This window comes from Bubalus kerabau, chromosome 5 (genome assembly GCF_029407905.1).
Source record: "Bubalus kerabau isolate K-KA32 ecotype Philippines breed swamp buffalo chromosome 5, PCC_UOA_SB_1v2, whole genome shotgun sequence".
NCBI lineage: Eukaryota > Metazoa > Chordata > Mammalia > Artiodactyla > Bovidae > Bubalus > Bubalus kerabau.
This window is the reverse complement of record NC_073628.1, coordinates 30259777-30279187: the sequence shown is the minus strand read 5'-3', so window position 1 is coordinate 30279187 and position 19411 is coordinate 30259777. Positions and strand designations below refer to the sequence as shown.

The window sequence follows — 19411 nt, the reverse complement described above, 5'->3', positions numbered from 1 at the left end:
GCCAGCACAGTAGAAACAAAACAAAAAAAAAAGAGGCAGCCTTAGCAGGAAGCAATATTTTTCTCAAAGACAGTCCTTTTGGAAAAGTATTTAAAAATAAAAGTGCAATGAAAAGAAAAATTTTAGTTCAAGGTTGGATGACTCCAGTCAGCTCATTTGGACAAAGGAGAGGAGTCATTGTTCCAGAGTCTGGGTTTTCAGCAGTTTTAGAGAGTTGGACATGACTTAGCGACTAAACAACAGAAGATGTATTATAAAATGAGAGCAAAGAAACCAAGTTTTAGAAGCCAGATTTTACAGACTGTGGCTCTTGTGCAGTGTCGAAAGAATAGGCCAAACTGGCCAGTTGCATGAAAGAAAAGTAAAAATAAATCAGATCAGCAAGCGTGTAGATAAAATAAGCAATTTGACCACATAGTTCCACAATCCAATGCATTATATTGGAATAACTAAGCACAGTTAATGTAAGAGACATTGGGAAATCCATTTAAATTTTCCATGTGCTTCAGGTATCCCAGATGCAAAATGAAACTGATGAAAGTTTTTCTTTCTAAGGTGCTGTCACATGCTTAGGAGAAGGATATTACAGGAGCAGGGGGAATAAACTTGTTATCTTTGCTGACAAAACAAGGTCTTATAACCTTACCTAACAGATTGGTTAACCACAAGGCCAGATCTTCTTTCATCGGCAGCAAATTAGCTTCATGTCTGCTGGCCAGCCACTGGCTATACTGATGCATATCAGAAAGGCCAGGTCCACTGCGTACCTTTGGGCTCAGAGCAGTGCACATTATTTATCCACTTGTAATACCTGTTTTGGAAACAAAAGAGCAATTGCTTTTTATACAGACTTCTCTTGTTAAAACCTTGCTAAAAATGGCACAGTAAGGAACACGATCTGCAGACGTTTGGATGACAAGTCAGGTTATTAATTATTAACCCCCCAGGAAACAACCGTTTGCTCTATCAGTACTGGCCCTTGTTAGTTTTGACCAACTATTTGGTCAGAAACAGCAGCAATCAAAGGTCAAATAGAAAAATCAAACAGTAAGCTCTATGCTTGTAGAAAACATCATATATGGAAAAAAGTCAGTTTTAAAAGCAAGAAATTCCATTAAAATTTTGGTATCCAAATTGTAAACCTCCATTGTTTGGGTTAATTTTTGAAGCCATAAATTTCCACAGAATTTTAGGACTGAATACTAGCAATGACAGTATTTAGAAAATTTCTTATCAACATATGATCACTACTCTTCCAACTATTACCTATGAGATTAAGCATAGCACTTGGTTCTTTAGAGATGGCCAAGCGATCATGTACTTACACTTTAAAAGAGTTGGGTGGGACACAGGGGAGCTTGCACTTTTTAAAAAATTTTTAATTGAAGAATAATTGCTTTACAGTGTTGTGTTAATTTCTGCGGCAAAAACATGGATCTGCTATAAGTATGCATATATAGTTAATGGAAACAAAACCCAAAGAGGAATGGTGACTCAACCAAAATCATAGGGTTAGATCATGGCAGAGTCAGGTTTGAACTTGGGTCTTCATACTCTAAGACCATTACTGTTTTCAGAATGACACATTTTATAACAGTTTCATCAAGTACCCATATTGTAATTCAGGAATTACACCTTAATTCTAATAAATATCATCACAGACTTTCTTTTGTCTTACTTTGTACCTTCCCACTTCATAAGTTTTGCATACCAGGGTTTATTTGTAATCATCTTTAGCATAAAAGTAATTACATATATCTACACAACAAGAAATAAATTCACTCACCTATGAGTAACACAGTCCTCAAAGTGGGTTGCAGGGGGAAAAAATGTATGAATATATAGTTGGCCTTGAATGTAACACTACATTCATTTTTTGCATTATTTATACGACCTTAGACTATAGATATAATAATGGGGCAGTAAAGTAATAAACTCATAAGTTTAACTATGTGTTTAACTCCATTCTATATGCAAATAGTGCCTATAAAATAACCAAACGTATTATGACTGAATAAAAGGAAAATGTTTGCAACTGGCAAGAAGTAAGGTTTATATGCTATAATAGGGTTTTCAGCTATATTTATTACTAATGGTACTTTAAGTTTACTGGTATAAGTTGTATATAGCCTTGTTGGTTTTAAAATTTGAAACCTTACATAGCATTCTTTTCGAATTAATCTCAAACGTTTCTCAGCCTAGGTTAATTTTTGTCTTTTAAAGACAGCTTTAAAAAAAAATAAGACATTGGTATTCACAAAAATGTAAAATGTGATGGTCTTCCAAACATTTTGCTGCAGCCTTAGAAAAGGCTGCAGGGAGCACGATAAATACCTAAAAAGTGCCATCAATATATAATTTAAAAGCACAATTTCATTTCCAAACAAATTATGCTTTGAATTCTTTTTTTGCACAAAACGAATTACTATAAATTTTCTTTGAAAATATCTTCTGTAAATCTCTAAAGTGGTAACTAGTGAAAATGTGCAATATTTTATCACCCCTTGCCCTATTCTACTAAATTGTCATTATAGGTGCCAGGATATTGCAATTGTCTATTTTATTTTGCAATTTATCATGAGATTATTCATATAAAGTCCTAAAAGTTTTCTCCAAAACCTGTGACTAAACCAGAAGCCTAAAATATTTTTGCCCTAGTTCTTTAAAAAATAGGTCTAATACCAGTAAAACAAAACACCTCCCAGTAGGTGTTTAGGATCCCTACAAGCTAAGCTAGCCTCAGAAACAAGCATTTTAATAATACATTTAAGCACATGATTCATACATTTAAATAACTAATTGAAATCTTAAAAGGGTTACCTCTAAAATGCCTTTCTTCTCAAGACACAATCTCTCCCACTACTCTCCTGAAAGTGAGAAGTGGGAGTTCAGTAACTTTACCTACATCCTATTATGGGCTCTGCAACTTCCATTGAAGCATCAGAGTCCTATTCTGCTTTGTAAAAGCAAGAAGACACCTCAAATTCTTAAGCTCATTGTCCAGCAGAGAATTCATCAAGGGATAGTTTACAGTAAGCCTAATGGCATGTAACAGTTTCAATGAGCCAGAGGGACACAATCTGTCCCCTCAATACTTCTAAACAGTGAAGTTTTTATTTTCCTTGACAGTGGCACATTTATTTCTCATGTAGTCTGTCCCATATTTTGCCAGAAATGTAATTCAAACTATCTTCTAATATTTACAGATGATTATTAAGTCAAAACAATAATTCAGCAATGCTTGTTATACTGCTTTGTGTATAATCAAAATTATATTTAAAAAATAAAAAAAAAAAAACAGAATCATATTTTCCCAGGTGACAAAGGTGGAGAAAAGTTTAGTGGGCAATTGGCATCTGATAGAAGTTAAACGATTAAACATATGCCAAATATGTAGACATCTAAGTGTTCTTGCCTGGAGAATCCCAAGTACAGGGGAGCCTGGTGGGCTGCCGTCTATGGGGTCACACAGATTCGGACACGACTGAAGCGACTTAGCAGCAGCAGCAGCAGCAAAGTCACTCATAGATAGGGACTCTTGTTTAAGGAACTCTTCTTGTTTAAGTCCCTTTTGAAAAAAACTTAGGATTTTCATCCAAATTCTTCTGATCCTTTTTTCACATTTTAAAACATCGTCAAACTTGGCTTGACTCTACGGTTTAGCTGAGAGTCACTACTTGGTGGTCTTGGATTTAAATGAAGCTGAGATATGAACAGGAACGATGGGCATGGACCCAACTAGCAGGACCAAAATTTGGACTGTGAAAGAATTACCCATGGTGAAGCAGTTTCCAAATGAAAGGATTAAATTGGGGTGAGCAAAGTTCAAATAAATTTAAATTATCCAGATAAAAAGATCACTACAGGATTATAAATGTTTTATAATTTTCAACAAATGTTTAATCCATCTGAATGAGTTGAATTAGCTCACAAAGAACAGATTACAAGGAAAATGTCATTTCTGATCTTTTGAATATATTCAAAAGTATGTGAAAACCACTAGAGATGCCAAGGGGTAGCTTTTAAAGATAGGAAATGAAATGATGAACGATACACTGACTTGAAAAAAAATAGGTTTTGAAGAAAGAAAAAACTTTCTTCTAGAACATATCTAAATACTGGAAGATGTTACTATTAAAATTTCTATAATCTAAATATTTTAAAACTTGGTAAGTAACTTTGGTAATACAAAGCAAAATCTATGCTTTGAAAAAAAGGAGTAAGGATTCAAAAGCTTCTTTTATGGCTTCTCCAAACTTTATGGGTCTATCGAAAAATGGATAAATCAACCCTCAGGATTCGGAATTCAGAAAAATAAAACTTAAAGGGAAAAACATGCAGAAATTTAATACAAAATTCTTCAAAGAATGTGTGTGTGTGTATTTTTTTTCTTTCTTTCCATAGACGTGATTCTGGAATAATCATTATGAATATGATGAGACTTGAACTAGCCCAGGGGGAAGAAGAAAAAATTAATGACTCTGTAAGTAAAATATCACATGTTTAAAGACTTGGTTTAGTCTGTTGTTTCAGAATCCCAGCTGAAGACATCAGTTTTGACTCTGAAGAAAAGTTACCTAGACTTTTGCCACCTAGAGGTGTTCTTTGATTATAATCAAAATGGTTTCTGATCTATCTCTAGTCTTTGTTGATGTTATTTTAAAAAATCACATTATTGCATGGAAAATAAATTGGAAAGAAAGAAAAATAAGAACAAAGTGAAACATGTACCCCTACTGTCTGATATTTAATTCTGTTAAGAAGCCTTATTAATAGAATATTAGAGCTGGAATCAGAAGTTCTGAAGTCAAATACTAGCTGTACCACCTTGCTATTTAGTAGTTGTTCTATTCTAGCCCTGTGACTTTTTCTCTTTGTACTGGAGTTCTCCAGTATGTACATTGGAGGCTAACACCTCACATATACTTGTGAAAATGAAATATTTGTGTTAGTATTTGGCATATATTTTATATTCAACAAATACTTGCTAAATTGAAATCATCACCATAGGAAAGATGCCAAAATAAAGCTTCCATTGACTTATTTTTAAAAGAAAAGAAATTTTGTAACAAAATAGGGATACTTTGTAGAACTCTAAATCACTAAGAAAAGACAAAGGATAAGGGGGAGAAATGAAAACTGATAAAGTATTGATGAAGAATTCCTGGCAGTCCCAGTGGTTAGCACTCTGCACTTTCACTACTGAGGGGCGGGTTCAATCCCCGGTCAGGGAACTAAGATTTTGGAAAAGGAATGGTACAGCCAAAAAAAAAGATAAAGTATTGGTGAAATAAAACCATAAATAATTGAAAATCCCAACTTTTCTTCATATTGAGAGGTATGAAGACCCCAAGATGATGAATGAAATGTTGAGCTCCAAGATGGGTAATTTACATGTGTTTTTGACAGCAAATTTTGGTAACATATTACACTTCATTTTAGCAGCAAAGACTTATAAGCCATTAAGATCGAGGAATGCCGTATCTTTTAAATTAAATGTGACAGATGTCACCCCCCCCCCAACAGACACACACACACACAGATGCCTAACTGTGGCCATTTAAAACAGAGTGCTAATGAACCCACAGTCAAGGGTCCTATCACTAAAGGCTACCTTTGTTCTAATTTAGAGAATTGACCTCACTTTTATCTAGTCAGTTTTGTGTGCTATAGGAGTAAAGCATGAAGAAAACAAATTTAATAGGCCAATAACACTCTTTTGAAATGAAAAATAAATAAATAAAAACACCTTAAGTCAAACACCCTTCAAAATTCCCAATGTAGAAAATGCTATCTTTCAAGTTAGACTCAAAAATTAACAACCAAGGGTGGCTCTAGATGGCTCTTTCATCATTCTGAGTTCTTTACATCTATGGGATTCATTTTGGCTGACCAATAATAGCTCTACAAAGCTATATATTCTCAACCAATGTCAGGAATGCAAAATTTTACAGAGAATAAAAGTCCAAAATTTAACCAGGAAGGTAATTTTAGATCTTGTAAATGGACCTTTGCTTCTGGCTAAGGGGAGTGAGCAACTTGTCTGAAATTGAAAAGTGCCAAGCATAAAGGCAAAATGACACTAGTTACTACTTTTTCTAATTATGTAATGAAATCTTTAAACTCAAATGGATCTTAGACTTACCAGCCAAATTCCTGGTAATTAAAAAGGGACTGTAGGCTTAAGATGTTTTGGCCGAAGTAACAAGTCTATTTAGTCACAGTCATTAAAGGTATCCTATCCAAGCCCTCCTGCTAGGATATGCTAACACTCAAAGAATGCTAACTCTCTTTCAGGAGTTTCTTTCTTACCGTTCAGCCCCATGATGATTTGCCTTGAACCAAATGATGGTACACCTGCAATAATAATTCCATCTCAAATCATAACCAAAAAATTAAGACTGAGTGGGAATTAATTTCTTATATTTTCTTGGCATAAAAGATATTTAAAGCTTTGCTGTTTTTTTAAATTCTACTAAACCATTTTTTCAAACAATTTAGCTCGTTCTTGGACTCCTACCAGATAAATTTCAGACTTTATTTGAATAGAAAGCCATCTGAAAGTCATTAATCAATTAGAATATTTAAGGACTTACATCCAAATTCATCTAAGTTGAACTTTAATTCATAAAAAGATGATGTTGTATGTGTACGTATGTGTGTGTGTGCATTGTTTGCAATAAAAAAGATTTCTGTTTTCCATAACTATAATGTAGTTGAGAGTTAGCAGAGTTCTACATTCTGTTGAATATATATGTACTCTCATGTAAGGGGAGAGCGTAAGTAAAAACTCAACTGACTTGACTCTGAAAAGATTTAGGACAGAAACATTACACAAGCATCTTACTCTTTTTGCCAAGAGATATTTTCTACCTTTCTCCAGTTCTTTTCTCTAGTCAGAAAACACTGAGTGGAAAATCTTGATAGCTGTCTAGCAGAAATTAAAGGAAACAGCAGGATCTCTGTACCACCATATCAAAACCACAAAGATACCAAAATAACCTTACCACAGGCTCCAGTTTTAACTCCCTCTGCAAACAAATTTGTTAGAGTCTCATTGTTTGACTTCAACCAAGGTAACCTTGGCCTTCCTAAAATTATGCATAAGATACTTAAATAGAAGAACTGACATTGTGCCATAACTGCAAGTTTAACTAAGATTTCCTACCAAGATACTAGGAAACTCAGTGGCAGTCACATAACCTTTTGTACCAGATGAAAGTGTGTCTTGTAAATTTATTTCCCAGCAAAGTACAGCCCACATCACAAAGTATGGTGGTTAGGGCTAAAATGAAGAACTAAACCCCAAGTTTAGCAGCACACAAGCTGAAATGCAAGCTTTCAGAGCCCACTCAGGGAGCGTATGCAAAGCCTGCAGTGTGCATTGCAAAGGCTGCCTGTCCCATGCCTCGGATATCTGTCCCTTACCTTGTCTTAGGCACTGAGAACCAGGATGCCCATGTTGGAGAGGACCACCACAGTCACCACCTCCTCCTCCTCCACAGTTAGGGGGGAGCATTCCTTGAGAAGGAACTCATTGATCAATTTCAAAGACAGGCTGGGCAAACCAGATTCCAGCTGGAGTTAATCAGTGTCCACACTGCTAAGAGGCTGGGAGAGAAAGGCAGTGAGCAGATGGGATGGTTCTCAGCCTGGCCTCTGTGAATCTCAGGGGATAGGTGGGGAGGGAAGGTGGACTTCCTCTGCCTGCCTGGCACCTCCGACCTGTCTGAGCCTTTATTTAACACTAGGCAGCCTAATGGGTGTTCCTGTACACATGCAGATCTTATTTCCTGGGCAAAGATCTCCCAGAGTTGATCTGGCTTTCCTGGAGAGGGATCCTGGGGAGAGGAAGAAGATGACAAGAGAGATGGTAAAGTTTTGCAAACACTTGACTGTAAGAGGATGAAGATGCAGGGGCTGAGAGGATGAAGATGAAAAGGGTGGTAGGGAGGAAAGGCTTTGATTTCCAAAAAGTTTAACGAGAGAAAAATGGACAACCACTCCCTCTCCCTAACCCCATTACACCATAAGGTAGAAAACAGAATCCCCATTATACCATAAGGTAGAAAACAATCTGTTAACCTCTGCTTTTGTCTCCTCTATGGATGTCTGGGCTAGGCTGTGTGTGTGTGTGTGTTTAGTCTCTCAGTCACGACCGACTCTTGGCGACCCCATGGACTGTAGCCCTCCAGTCTCCTCTGTCTATGAAGATTCTCCAGTCAACAATACTGGAGTGGGTTGCCCTGCCCTCCTGCAAGGGATCTTCCCAACCCAGGAATGGAACCCAGGTCTCCCGCATTGCAGGCGGATGCCTTGCCATCTGATCCCCCAGGAAGTCCCTGGGCTAGGCTAATGGCAGTTTATTCTGCTTATAGAATTTAATCTTGCCAGGATAGTTAATGCTTCCAAAGCCAAGCTGGCTCTTCGGCTCCCCAAACAATTCCAGATTCCAAAACCTTGCTCTTTGGATCCAAAAATCTCCCCAAAGGAGGTTGATTCATAGGCTAACCTAGCGTTTGTTTATCCATGTAATAAAAGCTCAACTCTGTCAAATTCATCAATGGGACACAGCATCACCCCAAATCGCGCGTGTCGCATTGTTTCCTCCCATCCCGTCCTCCCCCCCGGACTCAAGTAAAACACTCAGGATCAATCCACTAATACCATCCCCCCTCCGCCCTCCTCTCCTCCATGAGAGACAACGCTGAGCAAGCAGACACGGACCCTTCTGCACGACTGCCTAAGTGTGCATTTTGGATCGTGCTAATTAGAAGTCCCTACTTCGGTAGCTGGTTGGCTGAGCCGCCCCCAGCGGGGGCTTCTCTAGGCGGCGGTCGCTGGGACTCCTCCACAATAGGGATGAGGAACACATGGTTGCTTCCGGGGAGTCAGAGGGTCCCCCACCGCAGTGATCACCCACCCAGCGCCAGAGCCCGTCCCGCAGTCCGCAGCACGCCACCCTTCCCAGCCGCGTCCCCGAGGTTATTTGCCAGGACGCCCCCACCGCCCCCGCCGTCCCCCGGGCTGGGATGCCGAGTGCGCGCACCGCGGCGGCAAGCGGGTGGCGGCGGCGGCGTCTGCGAGCGGGGCCCGCCCGCCTGCTCACCCCACGTCCGGAGCTGGGCTGCTGGCGGCGCTCAGCGGCGCCGGGGCTGCAGGCTGGGCTCGCGCGGCGTCTCGGGGCCGGCCCCCTCCCTGCGCGCGTGCTGCTGCAGCAGCTCTCCGCACCCAAGCAGCCCGGCGGCGGCGGCGGCAGCTCCAGCCGCACGGCCCCTCTTCATACTTCTCTGATGGCTCCTCTCGGTGCTGTTTGGGAAAACGATTTTTACCCCCGCCCCGCTGCCAGAAAACAGATTTCCTACATTTCATCAGTCCACGCAGACCGAGCGGAAGTCAAATGCTTACTTTTTCTGGTGGACAGCAAACGCAGTTGACACTGATTTACCCTTCAAACGGGGAGAGATTGTATTACAAGCCCTTGGCAGCAATTCCGAGGTTGGGGCCAAGCTCCAGCCCCCTCCAGGTCCCCCAAACACTAACCTAAGAGAGAAGGGGGCGGGAGAGGCGGGGGTGTGGGGGGGGCGGGTGGAGATCATATTTAACTCGGGGTTTTTCACAGAGGCAATGGCTTTAGCACAATATTAAAATTGGGTGTTGGAAAAGTTTTGCTTTCCTGGCCAGTGATTTTTGCAGACTCGGAGACATGAGCTTTCCAGTAACTTCGGCCACTCTTCGTTCCAAATTGAACAGTTTGATTTCTTACAATTCCCTTTAAATATCAGATTGTATAAGAGGCTGTTATTCATGGCGGCTGTTTTTGCTTTACACAAGGAAATACAATTCCACCTTTCCTTCTCTCAGTCTGGGCTCAGCATTACGTTGAATGTCATAGACAATTTTCTCCAACTGTTGTTTATTAGGGCACTATTCTGAGATGAAAAGTCTTCCTGTGAAGCAGACAGACGTGCAACTGTCTGTCTCCTTCACCTCTAGTAGGCATGTGACCTCTTGAACTCAGGGTCCTAATTCCCTCCAGTTACTCCTTTCCTTGGAATGTTGTTGAAAAGGATCACTTTTTGTTGTTGTTATTGTTCATCTGTTCATCAGTTTCACAAGCATCTCCATCCAAGGATGGTATGGCACAGGTATTCTAATCTTGTCTTGGATACCATGTTTAAAACGGTGAAGCTCAGCTGATAAGGGATGTGCCTACAAATGCAGGAGACTCCTGTTTGATTCCTGGGTGGAGAAGATCTCCTGGAGAAGGGATAGGTTATCCACTCCAGTGTTCTTGGGCTTCCCTGGCGGCTCAGACGGTAAAGAATCTGCCTGCAATGCGGGAAACCTGGGTTCCATGCCTGGATTGGGAAGATCTCCTGGAGGAGGGCATGGCAACCCACTCCAGTATTCTTGCCTGGAGAACCCCCATGGATTCTACAGTCCATGGCTTCACAGAGAGTCCGACACAACTGAGCGACTAAGCACAATGTACCACCAGCCCACCCCAACCTCCCCCACACCTCACACACACAAAAGAAACTACCCGTGTGTGGACACCAGCCAAGTGATGTGGATAATTTTAGATATAATTGGAAAAATGCATTTTGCACTTATTGTTGCTTTCATCTGGAAATGGTTATTTGCTCTAAAACATCTAGAAACTTAATCAGTTCTTTGGTTGTAGTAGCAGGGCAAATCATGAAGAAGGGGAGAAAACAGATGGAAAAGTTTGGTGAAACTGAACTCTAAGCTTTTTATTTTAGTTCAATTGGGTATTGCCGTTAGCTCCATATTTCTCCTTGGGCGTCCCCATAAAAGGGGGGGTGGGGAAGCCATTCCTCATTTTAAGGAGAAACGGCATCATAAAAAGGCCTACCTTACTGCTTACATATGCCTCAATAAGAACAAAACATACAGAATGGATTACTGATGAATTTGAGTAATCACTGTCAAAATAACATTTTTTCAAAATTTAACCAGATAGATATGAGTGTTCCTAGAGCCCCAACAAAGAACTGTTAGTTTCTAAACCTACAAAATGGAAGTAAAATCAAACATCCTTGACAATTTTTCATGATCAAAATATCACCAGCCAATAAATTAAGTATATCCAAAGCATATAATAAAAGTTTAAAAAGTTTAACACCTAGATTTTCAAAGCTCAGAATCTCTTCTACTATCTAAATTTTCTTGTCACATCATTCAATATTGATATTTTAAAAAGTGAAGTGCAAAGACAATAATTTTGTTGATTAAGGGATTTTGTTAATCCCAACTTGGGACAATCAGGAGTCTTCCAGAAGCACTGGGAGAGGATCATCATTCAAATTACTCCCTTTTATGCCTCTTTCTTCCAGGTATTTTACATTTTAAATTCTCCATTATATCAGACCCTCTGTCCTTTGAGCAAAAGCCAAAAGAAAAATACTAGGAGAAATATGTATTTTCTCTTTTAGTATCTAAGAGTTGATACTGAATACTGAATATTCTTCTGGTGACAAAAGAGAAGTAACACAAAAGATTTCTGAAGAGGCAGCAAAATGGATTTTCATTTGATTTTTTCCACTTGATCTTTATTTTGTGTTTTTGAAAATCAAATTTCTACTTATGTATTCCAATCAGTTACTTATAAAAATTTTTCAGAAAACCTTTTTGTCTGAGAATTGTCTTGCCTTGTTCTCGACCTAAACACATTTGTGTTAGGAAATCCTAGTGACTCGATGATAACTTCCCTCATGTGAAGGTCAAGGAAGCTAATGTCTCACCTAATGGAGTGAAAAGTGTCTAAATACATTCTTGAAACATAATGGCATAAGTTGGGATGTAAACTGATACAACCACTATGGAAAACAGTATGGCCTTTTCTTTAAAAAACTAGGAATACATCTACCATATGAACCTGCAATCCCACTACTGGGCATACACACTGAGAAAACCATAATTCTAAAAGACCCATGTGCCCCAATGTTCATCACAGCAATGTTTATAATAGCTAGCACATGGAAGCATCCTAGATGTCCATAGACAGATGAATGGATAAAGAAGTCGTGGTACATTTATACAATGGAATATGACTCAGCCATAAAAAGGAACAAATCTGAGTCAGTTGTAATGAAGGTGGATGAACCTAGAGCCTTTTATACAGAGTGAAGTCAGTCAGAAAAACAACTATCATATATTAACATCTATCTATGGAATCTAGAAAAATGTTACTGATGAACCTAGTAGAGAATGGACTTTGGACACAGAGTGGGAAGGGGAGGGTGGGATGAATAGAGAAAGTAGCATTGACACATATATATTATCATGTTTAAAACAGATTGTTCGCAGGAAGTTGCTAAATAACACTGGGAACATCTGGCACTCTGTGATGATCTAGAGAGATGGGATGAGGGGAGGGAAGGGAGGCTCAGGAGGGGATATATATAAAACTATACTTATACATATCTATACACACAGACACACACATACACCCACACACACATAATTACATATATATATATATATATTTAAAATTATGGCTGACTAGCACTGCTGTACAGCAGAAACCAACAAAAAAATTGTAAGGCAATTTTCTACAAATTAAAAAAAAAGTGTTCAGTGAGTGTAAATTATTGTCTAGACAATAAAGACAATCTTAGTTCAGTTCAGTTCAGTCGCTCAGTCATGTCCGACTCTTTGCGACCCCATGAATCTCAGCACGCCAGGCTTCCCTGTCCATCACCAACTCCCAGAGTTCACTCAGACTCACGTACATCGAGTCAGTGATGCCATCCAGCCATCTCATCCTCTGCCGTCCCCTTCTCCTCCTGCCCCCAATCCCTCCCAGCATCAGAGTCTTTTCCAAAGAGTCAACTCTTCGCATCAGGTGGCCAAAGTACTGGAGTTTCAGCTTTAGCATCATTCCTTCCAAAGAAATCCCAGGGCTGATCTCCTTTAGGATGGACTGGTTGGATCTCCTTGCAGTCCAAGGGACTCTCAGGAGTCTTCTCCAACACCACAGTTCAAAAGCACCAATTCTTCGGTGTTCAGCTTTCTTCACAGTCCAACTCTCACATCCCATACATGACCACAGGAAAAACCATAGCCTTGACTAGACGGACCTTTGTTGGCAAGTACTGTCTCTGCTTTTCAATATGCTATCTAGGTTGGTCATAACTTTTCTTCCAAGGAGTAAGCGTCTTTTAATTTCATGGCTGCAGTCACCATCTGTAGTGATTTTGGAGCCTCCAAAAATAAAGTCTGACACTGTTTCCACTGTTTCCACATCTATTTCCCATGAAGTGATGGGACCAGATGCCATGATCTTCATTTTCTGAATGTTGAGTTTTAAGCCAACTTTTTCACTCTCCTCTTTCACTTTCATCAGGAGGCTTTTTAGTTCCTCCTCACTTTCTGCCATAAGGGTGGTGTCATCTGCATATCTGAGGTTATTGATATTTCTCCTGGCAATCTTGATTCCAGCTTGAGCTTCTTCCAGCCCAGCGTTTCTCAAGATGTACTCTGCATATAAGTTAAATAAGCAGGGTGACAATATACAGCCTTGACGTACTCCTTTTCCTATTTGGAACCAGTCTGTTGTTCCATGTCCAGTTCTAACTGTTGCTTCCAGACCTGCATACAAATTTCTCAAGAGGCAGATCAGGTGGTCTGGTATTCCCATCTCTTGCAGAATTTTCCACAGTTTATTGTGATCCACACAGTCAAAGGCTTTGGCATAGTCAATAAAACAGAAATAGATGTTTTTCTGGAACTCTCTTGCTTTTTCGATGATCTAGTAGATGTTGGCAATTTGATCTCTGGTTCCTCTGCCTTTTCTAAAACCAGCTTGAACATCTGGAAGTTCACGGTTCATGTATTGCTGAAGCCTGGCTTGGAGAATTTTGAGCATTACTTTACTAGCATGGGAGATGAGTGCAATTGTCTGTAGTTTGAGCACTCTTTGGCATTGCCTAAAGACAATCTAGTTAATAAAACTAAAGACAATCTAGTTAATAATCAAAACTAAAGACAATCTAGTTAATAAGAAAAACTAAAGACAATCTAGTTAATAAAAAAAAAGTCAAACCAAATTTAAAGAAAACAAACTTTTTTTTCCTCTTTAAGTTATCACAGTTTTGGAGACTCTAATATTGAGAATTCCTGGGTTACTATGTGTTTCAGGTGTCTCAACTTTCAATGTTGTCTTGAACAGGAACCATGCCTTTTCTCTAAATGTAAGTATATATACATATGAGTGTATATATACATATATGTTTAAAGTGATCAATACAATTATTTTTTTTTCCTTATTTATAGGCTAACTTCCCCTCACTCCTCAACCCCAACTCCCCACTCATGTAAATAATTACACTCACTTATTCTAAAAAGTGGGAAAAACCTTCAATACATGATGGAGATTACCGAGAATTTTGAAATAAGTTAAATAATGTGGGAAGAGACACTGGATTAAAGTAAAATAAATTTCCAAAGGTGACCAAGACGTTCTTCCATCTCTGAATAGCTTCAAAAGGGCATGTAAAGATGACAAGTGATAGCTTTAGATGTAAGAAAAATGATACAGAAAGCAGCATAAAGACAAGCAATGGTGCTGAAGAAATGTAATAATTAGATGATTCACTAACTTAAAGCAATGTAATAAGTGAAAACATTTATTTATGTTTTATTGAAATAATTTATTAGGGATGCAAAATATATTTTCCTACCTAGCTAGTGTCTTGGCCTGTGATATAGGCCTTCAATTGCTTTACATTGAAATAAAATTTTTCAAATGTCGTAAGACAAACAAAGTGGACTTTATAAGTCCTACTATGAAAATTACAAATACTGTTAGGGATAAAAAGTCAATGCTATTACTTTTCATCATTGTTCATATATAAAACTACAAAGGATAAATTAAATGGGAGAAATTTCTCAGGAAAAGTTTAAGATTTACTATCAGTTTGATATGCAACTTACTCTCAATGGAGAACTTTAAACTTTGTAAGTATAACACAACAGTAGCACAGATATCCGTTCCCTACTGGGCAAAACCCATATTTTTGCAAAATGTGTGTTATGTATGAGCATATGTCTTCTAATTTTTACACAGGGGATAGATTGAAATCATTTCATGAAATATATCATTTATCTTGTCTAGTTTAAAAATATCCTATGCAATATATACAGTTATGTGATTTTCTTGTGTAGGTCAGAGTTGTGTTATTTTTCCAAAATTTGTGTGGTTTGTTTCTTTTATTAAATCTTTTATTAAAATATCATGCTATCCTAATTGAAAGAAGTTTGAATTTAATGTCTAAATGAAATATTTTTATAACTTTGTTTTTTTTAACACTGCTTTCATCTCCAGCATCTTAAATACCATTAAGCCTTAGAGTAGGCGCTCAATAAATAACTGCTGAATGGACAGATGACCATTATAGAAGAAGCCAATCTATTAGGAGGCTTACTACTTAATTGGTTAGATTTTTATATATTGTTTTGAATTTAGTAGTTTGGAACTGGAATAGAAAAAACTAACGTTAAAATAACAGTATAAATGATGGTTTCATTTCCAAGTTCGAATCATTTCATCTGGTTAAATGCAAGTAGATTTCAGTAAAACAGATGCATGCCTCTGTGCCAGGTTTATAAATGAGGTCAGTCTATGTCACCTGTCACTTCATTAAAAACCAAGGTTGATTTGGACTCAAGGTTTAATCATAACCAATACTATGAGTGAGTAAAAAGTAATAGAAAATATTACTACTTCAGGGGCTTTCAAAAAAAATTTTTTTTTACCATGATCCACAATAAGAAATAAATTATGGAAAAGACATATGAAACCACACTCAGAACACAACCAAAACATGTTTCACAAAACAGTACTTACCTTCCCCAATTAATGCACTCTGATATTTTTCTGTTTGGTTTTAATCTTTTCTGTGCCATTCAGTTGAAAAGAAATGCTGCTGTGGAGCTACTAAATTTATTTCATAACCCACAATTTGAAAAAAAAAAATATGTGACTTAAAAACTAAGCTGAGGAGAAAATCAATCAAAATTGAGGTAGGACATCAATGAACAGATGGTTTCATTATAAAGAACAGAACAGATGTGCATACATATATTCTCAGCAGTAGATGACATGATGTAATGTCCGTCACAATATCCCCAACACTGTACACCTCACACCTCCATGCCTTTGCTCATGCTGACTCGAATGATCTTTACCTTTTACTTTCTCCCTTTGAAGAAATCAGATTTCTTCTTCCATGAAGATCAGCTTAATCATCACCCTCTTTGTGGTTTTCTTGATCTCCCTGGCAGAACGTTGCTGTACCTCTGGGTCCAAGGCTCTGGGATATTTTCTATTTCTTTTATACCTCATTGAGAATGTAGTATTGTGATTGTTTTCTTATGCATCTATCTCCTGTACTAAATTGTAAGTCTCTAGAGAGCAGGAACTCCCTAAGGTTGACGAGGTTCAAGCAGGTTGATGAGACAGAAGGGGGAACTGTGCCCATCAAAAGGGAACTAAATGGAAATCCCTCTGTAAAGATGGCAACAGCTATTAATTTTGCATCATTGTGGATAGACACATTTACATTATAAGTGAAATTTTACTGTCACATTTCTTGGGACTCTACTGCAAGTAGACATTGGTACAGTTATCCATTTGTTTTTAACCCTGATAATTATAAATTTAGGATAAGTTTTCCTCCCCTTATAATGGGGTTACTTGTGTCATTTAAGCTGAAAATATTGTAAGTTAATTTAATATACCTAACCTACCAAATGTCATAGCTTAGCCTAACCTATATTAAACACGCACAGAACAGTTACATTAGCTTATAGTTGGACAAACTCATCTAACACACAGCCTATTTTATAATGCAGTATTGAAAATCTCATGAAATTTATCGACGACTGTGCTAAAAGTGAAAAATAGAATGGTTGCATGGGTACAGGATGGTTGTGATTGTAGCAGTTGTTTACATGGATGGTCACATGACTGATGAGGAGCTGTGGCTGCCCCGCATCATCAGAGAGTAACAGAATATCACCAGCCTGAGAAAAGATAAAAATTCAAAATTTGAAGCCTGCTTTCTACTGAATGTGTTTTGCTTTGGCACCATCTTAAAATCAAAAAATCATAAGTTGAACCATCCAAAGCTGAGGACCATCTGTATTTTGCTGAAAGATGAGAAAACTTGCTGAAACTTCCATTACTGAGACTGTAACTTACACAAACATGGAATCTTTGCTACTGCTGATTTATATGAAACATTTAGAGAAATGAGTCGTAAACTTATCAAAGGGCTTTCCTAGTATCAAAGAGTAGAGTGAGCAACAAGCCAAGAAAATAGTACATCTAAATCGAAGTGAATGAACTGTGCAGGAAAGGGTCAGGGTCACTGGGGCTTCTCTTGGCATTAGGAACTGGTGCCCTCCCGCTGTTACCACCATAGCCACATGGACTCTCGAGCCATTTGCAAAGAGATTTCAGTGACCATTATTCCCACTGAAGCTGCCGAGGAACAGACATACTAATTATGCTAGTAATTGTCACGGCAGTTAAAATAATAACCGAGTCCAGATTTGGAGACAGACAGGTCAGGTTCTAACTTCTTCACTTGCTGAAAACCATAGCAAATTACTTAACCTTTCTATCAATTTCCACATCTGTGAAGTGGAGTTAACAAATAGCCCCTCTCATAGGCATCAGTTAAACATTATATCAGATCAGATCAGATCAGATCAGTCGCTCAGTCCTGTCTGACTCTTTGCGACCCCATGAATCGCAGCACACCAGGCCTCCCTGTTCATCACCAACTCCCAGAGTTCACTCAGACTCACGTCCATCAAGTCAGTGATGCCATCCAGCCATCTCATCCTCTGTCGCCCCCTTCTCCTCTTGCCCCCAATCCCTCCCAGCATCAGAGTCTTTTCCAATGAGTCAACTCTTCGCATGAGGTGGCCAAAGTATTGGAGTTTCAGCTTCAGCATCATTCCTTCCAAAGAAATCACAGGGCTGATCTCCTTCAGAATGGACTGGTTGGATCTCCTTGCAGTTCAACGGACTCTCAAGAGTCTTCTCCAACACCACAGTTCAAAAGCATCAATTCTTCGGCGTTCAGCCTTCTTCACAGTCCAACTCTCACATCCATACATGACCACTGGAAAAACCATAGCCTTGACTAGACGAACCTTTGTTGGCAAAGTAATGTCTCTGCTTTTCAATATGCTATCTAGGTTGGTCATAACTTTCCTTCCAAGGAGTAAGAGCCTTTTAATTTCATGGCTGCAGTCACCATCTGCAGTGATTTTGGAGCCCCAAAAAATAAAGTATGACACTGTTTCCACTGTTTCCCCATCTGTTTCCCATGAAGTGGTGGGACCAGATGCCATGATCTTCGTTTTCTGAATGTTGAGCTTTAAGCCAACTTTTTCACTCTCCACTTTCACTTTCATCAAGAGGCTTTTTAGTTCCTCTTCACTTTCTGCCATAAGGGTGGTGTCATCTGCATATCTGAGGTGACTGGTATTTCTCCTGGCAATCTTGATTCCAGCTTGAGCTTCTTCCAGCCCAGCATTTCTCATGATGTACTCTGCATAGAAGTTAAATAAACAGGGTGACAATATACAGCCTTGACGAACTCCTTTTCCTATTTGGAACCAGTCTGCTGTTCCATGTCCAGTTCTAACTGTTGCTTCCTGACCTGCATACAAATTTCTCAAGAGGCAGATCAGGTGGTCTGGTATTCCCATCTCTTGCAGAATTTTCCACAGTTTATTGTGATCCACACAGTCAAAGGCTTTGGCATAGTCAATAAAGCAGAAATAGATGCTTTTCTGGAACTCTCTTGCTTTTTCCATGATCCAGGAGATGTTGGCAATTGATCTCTGGTTCCTCTGCCTTTTCTAAAACCAGCTTGAACATCAGGAAGTTCACGGTTCACATATTGCTGAAGCCTGGCTTGGAGAATTTTGAGCATTACTTTACTAGCATGTGAGATGAGTGCAATTGTGTGGTAGTTTGAGCATTCTTGAACATTATATAAAATAATAATAATACATGTAAAATAGTTTGGTAGTGGTAGTTGAGTCGCCAAGTCATGTCTGACTCTAGTGACCCCATGGACTACAGCTCCTCTGTCCATGGGATTTCCCAGGCAAGAATAGTGGAATGGGTTGCCATTTCCTCCTGAAGGAGACCTCAAACCTGGGTCTCCTGCAATGCAGCTGTATTCTTTACTGACTGAGCCACCAGGGAAGCCAAAAATATTTAGTTTACTGTCTGACATATTGCAAGTGTGACATTAAGGCTGTGTCCTCAGTCATGTCCATCTCTTTGTGATCCTATGGACTGTAGCCTGTCAGGTCCAGGTTCCTCTGTCCATGGGATTCTTAAGGCAAGATTATGGGA

The 19411-nt window shown here is 38.9% G+C and overlaps 1 protein-coding gene across 14 annotated transcripts in view; it reads right to left on the bottom strand.

The window, feature by feature from the left end:
- The window catches only part of GAS2 (growth arrest specific 2), a 176439-nt gene that overhangs the window by 135319 nt on the left and 21709 nt on the right, over positions 1-19411 (bottom strand). For 6 of the 14 annotated variants that reach the window (XR_008714611.1, XR_008714613.1, XR_008714610.1 and 3 more), the window contains exons 1-2: positions 7429-7584; positions 647-811 (exon numbers count right to left, since the gene is read on the bottom strand). Coding sequence is in view for 7 of the 14 variants with exons in the window: in XM_055581377.1 (XP_055437352.1) it covers positions 647-791 (145 nt within the window). In the remaining 7 variants the exon portion in view is untranslated. Of the gene's footprint in view, positions 1-646; positions 812-7428; positions 7585-9109; positions 9251-19411 lie in introns of those variants that run through there. The other 8 variants (XR_008714615.1, XM_055581378.1, XM_055581372.1 and 5 more) reach the window with 6 other exon arrangements.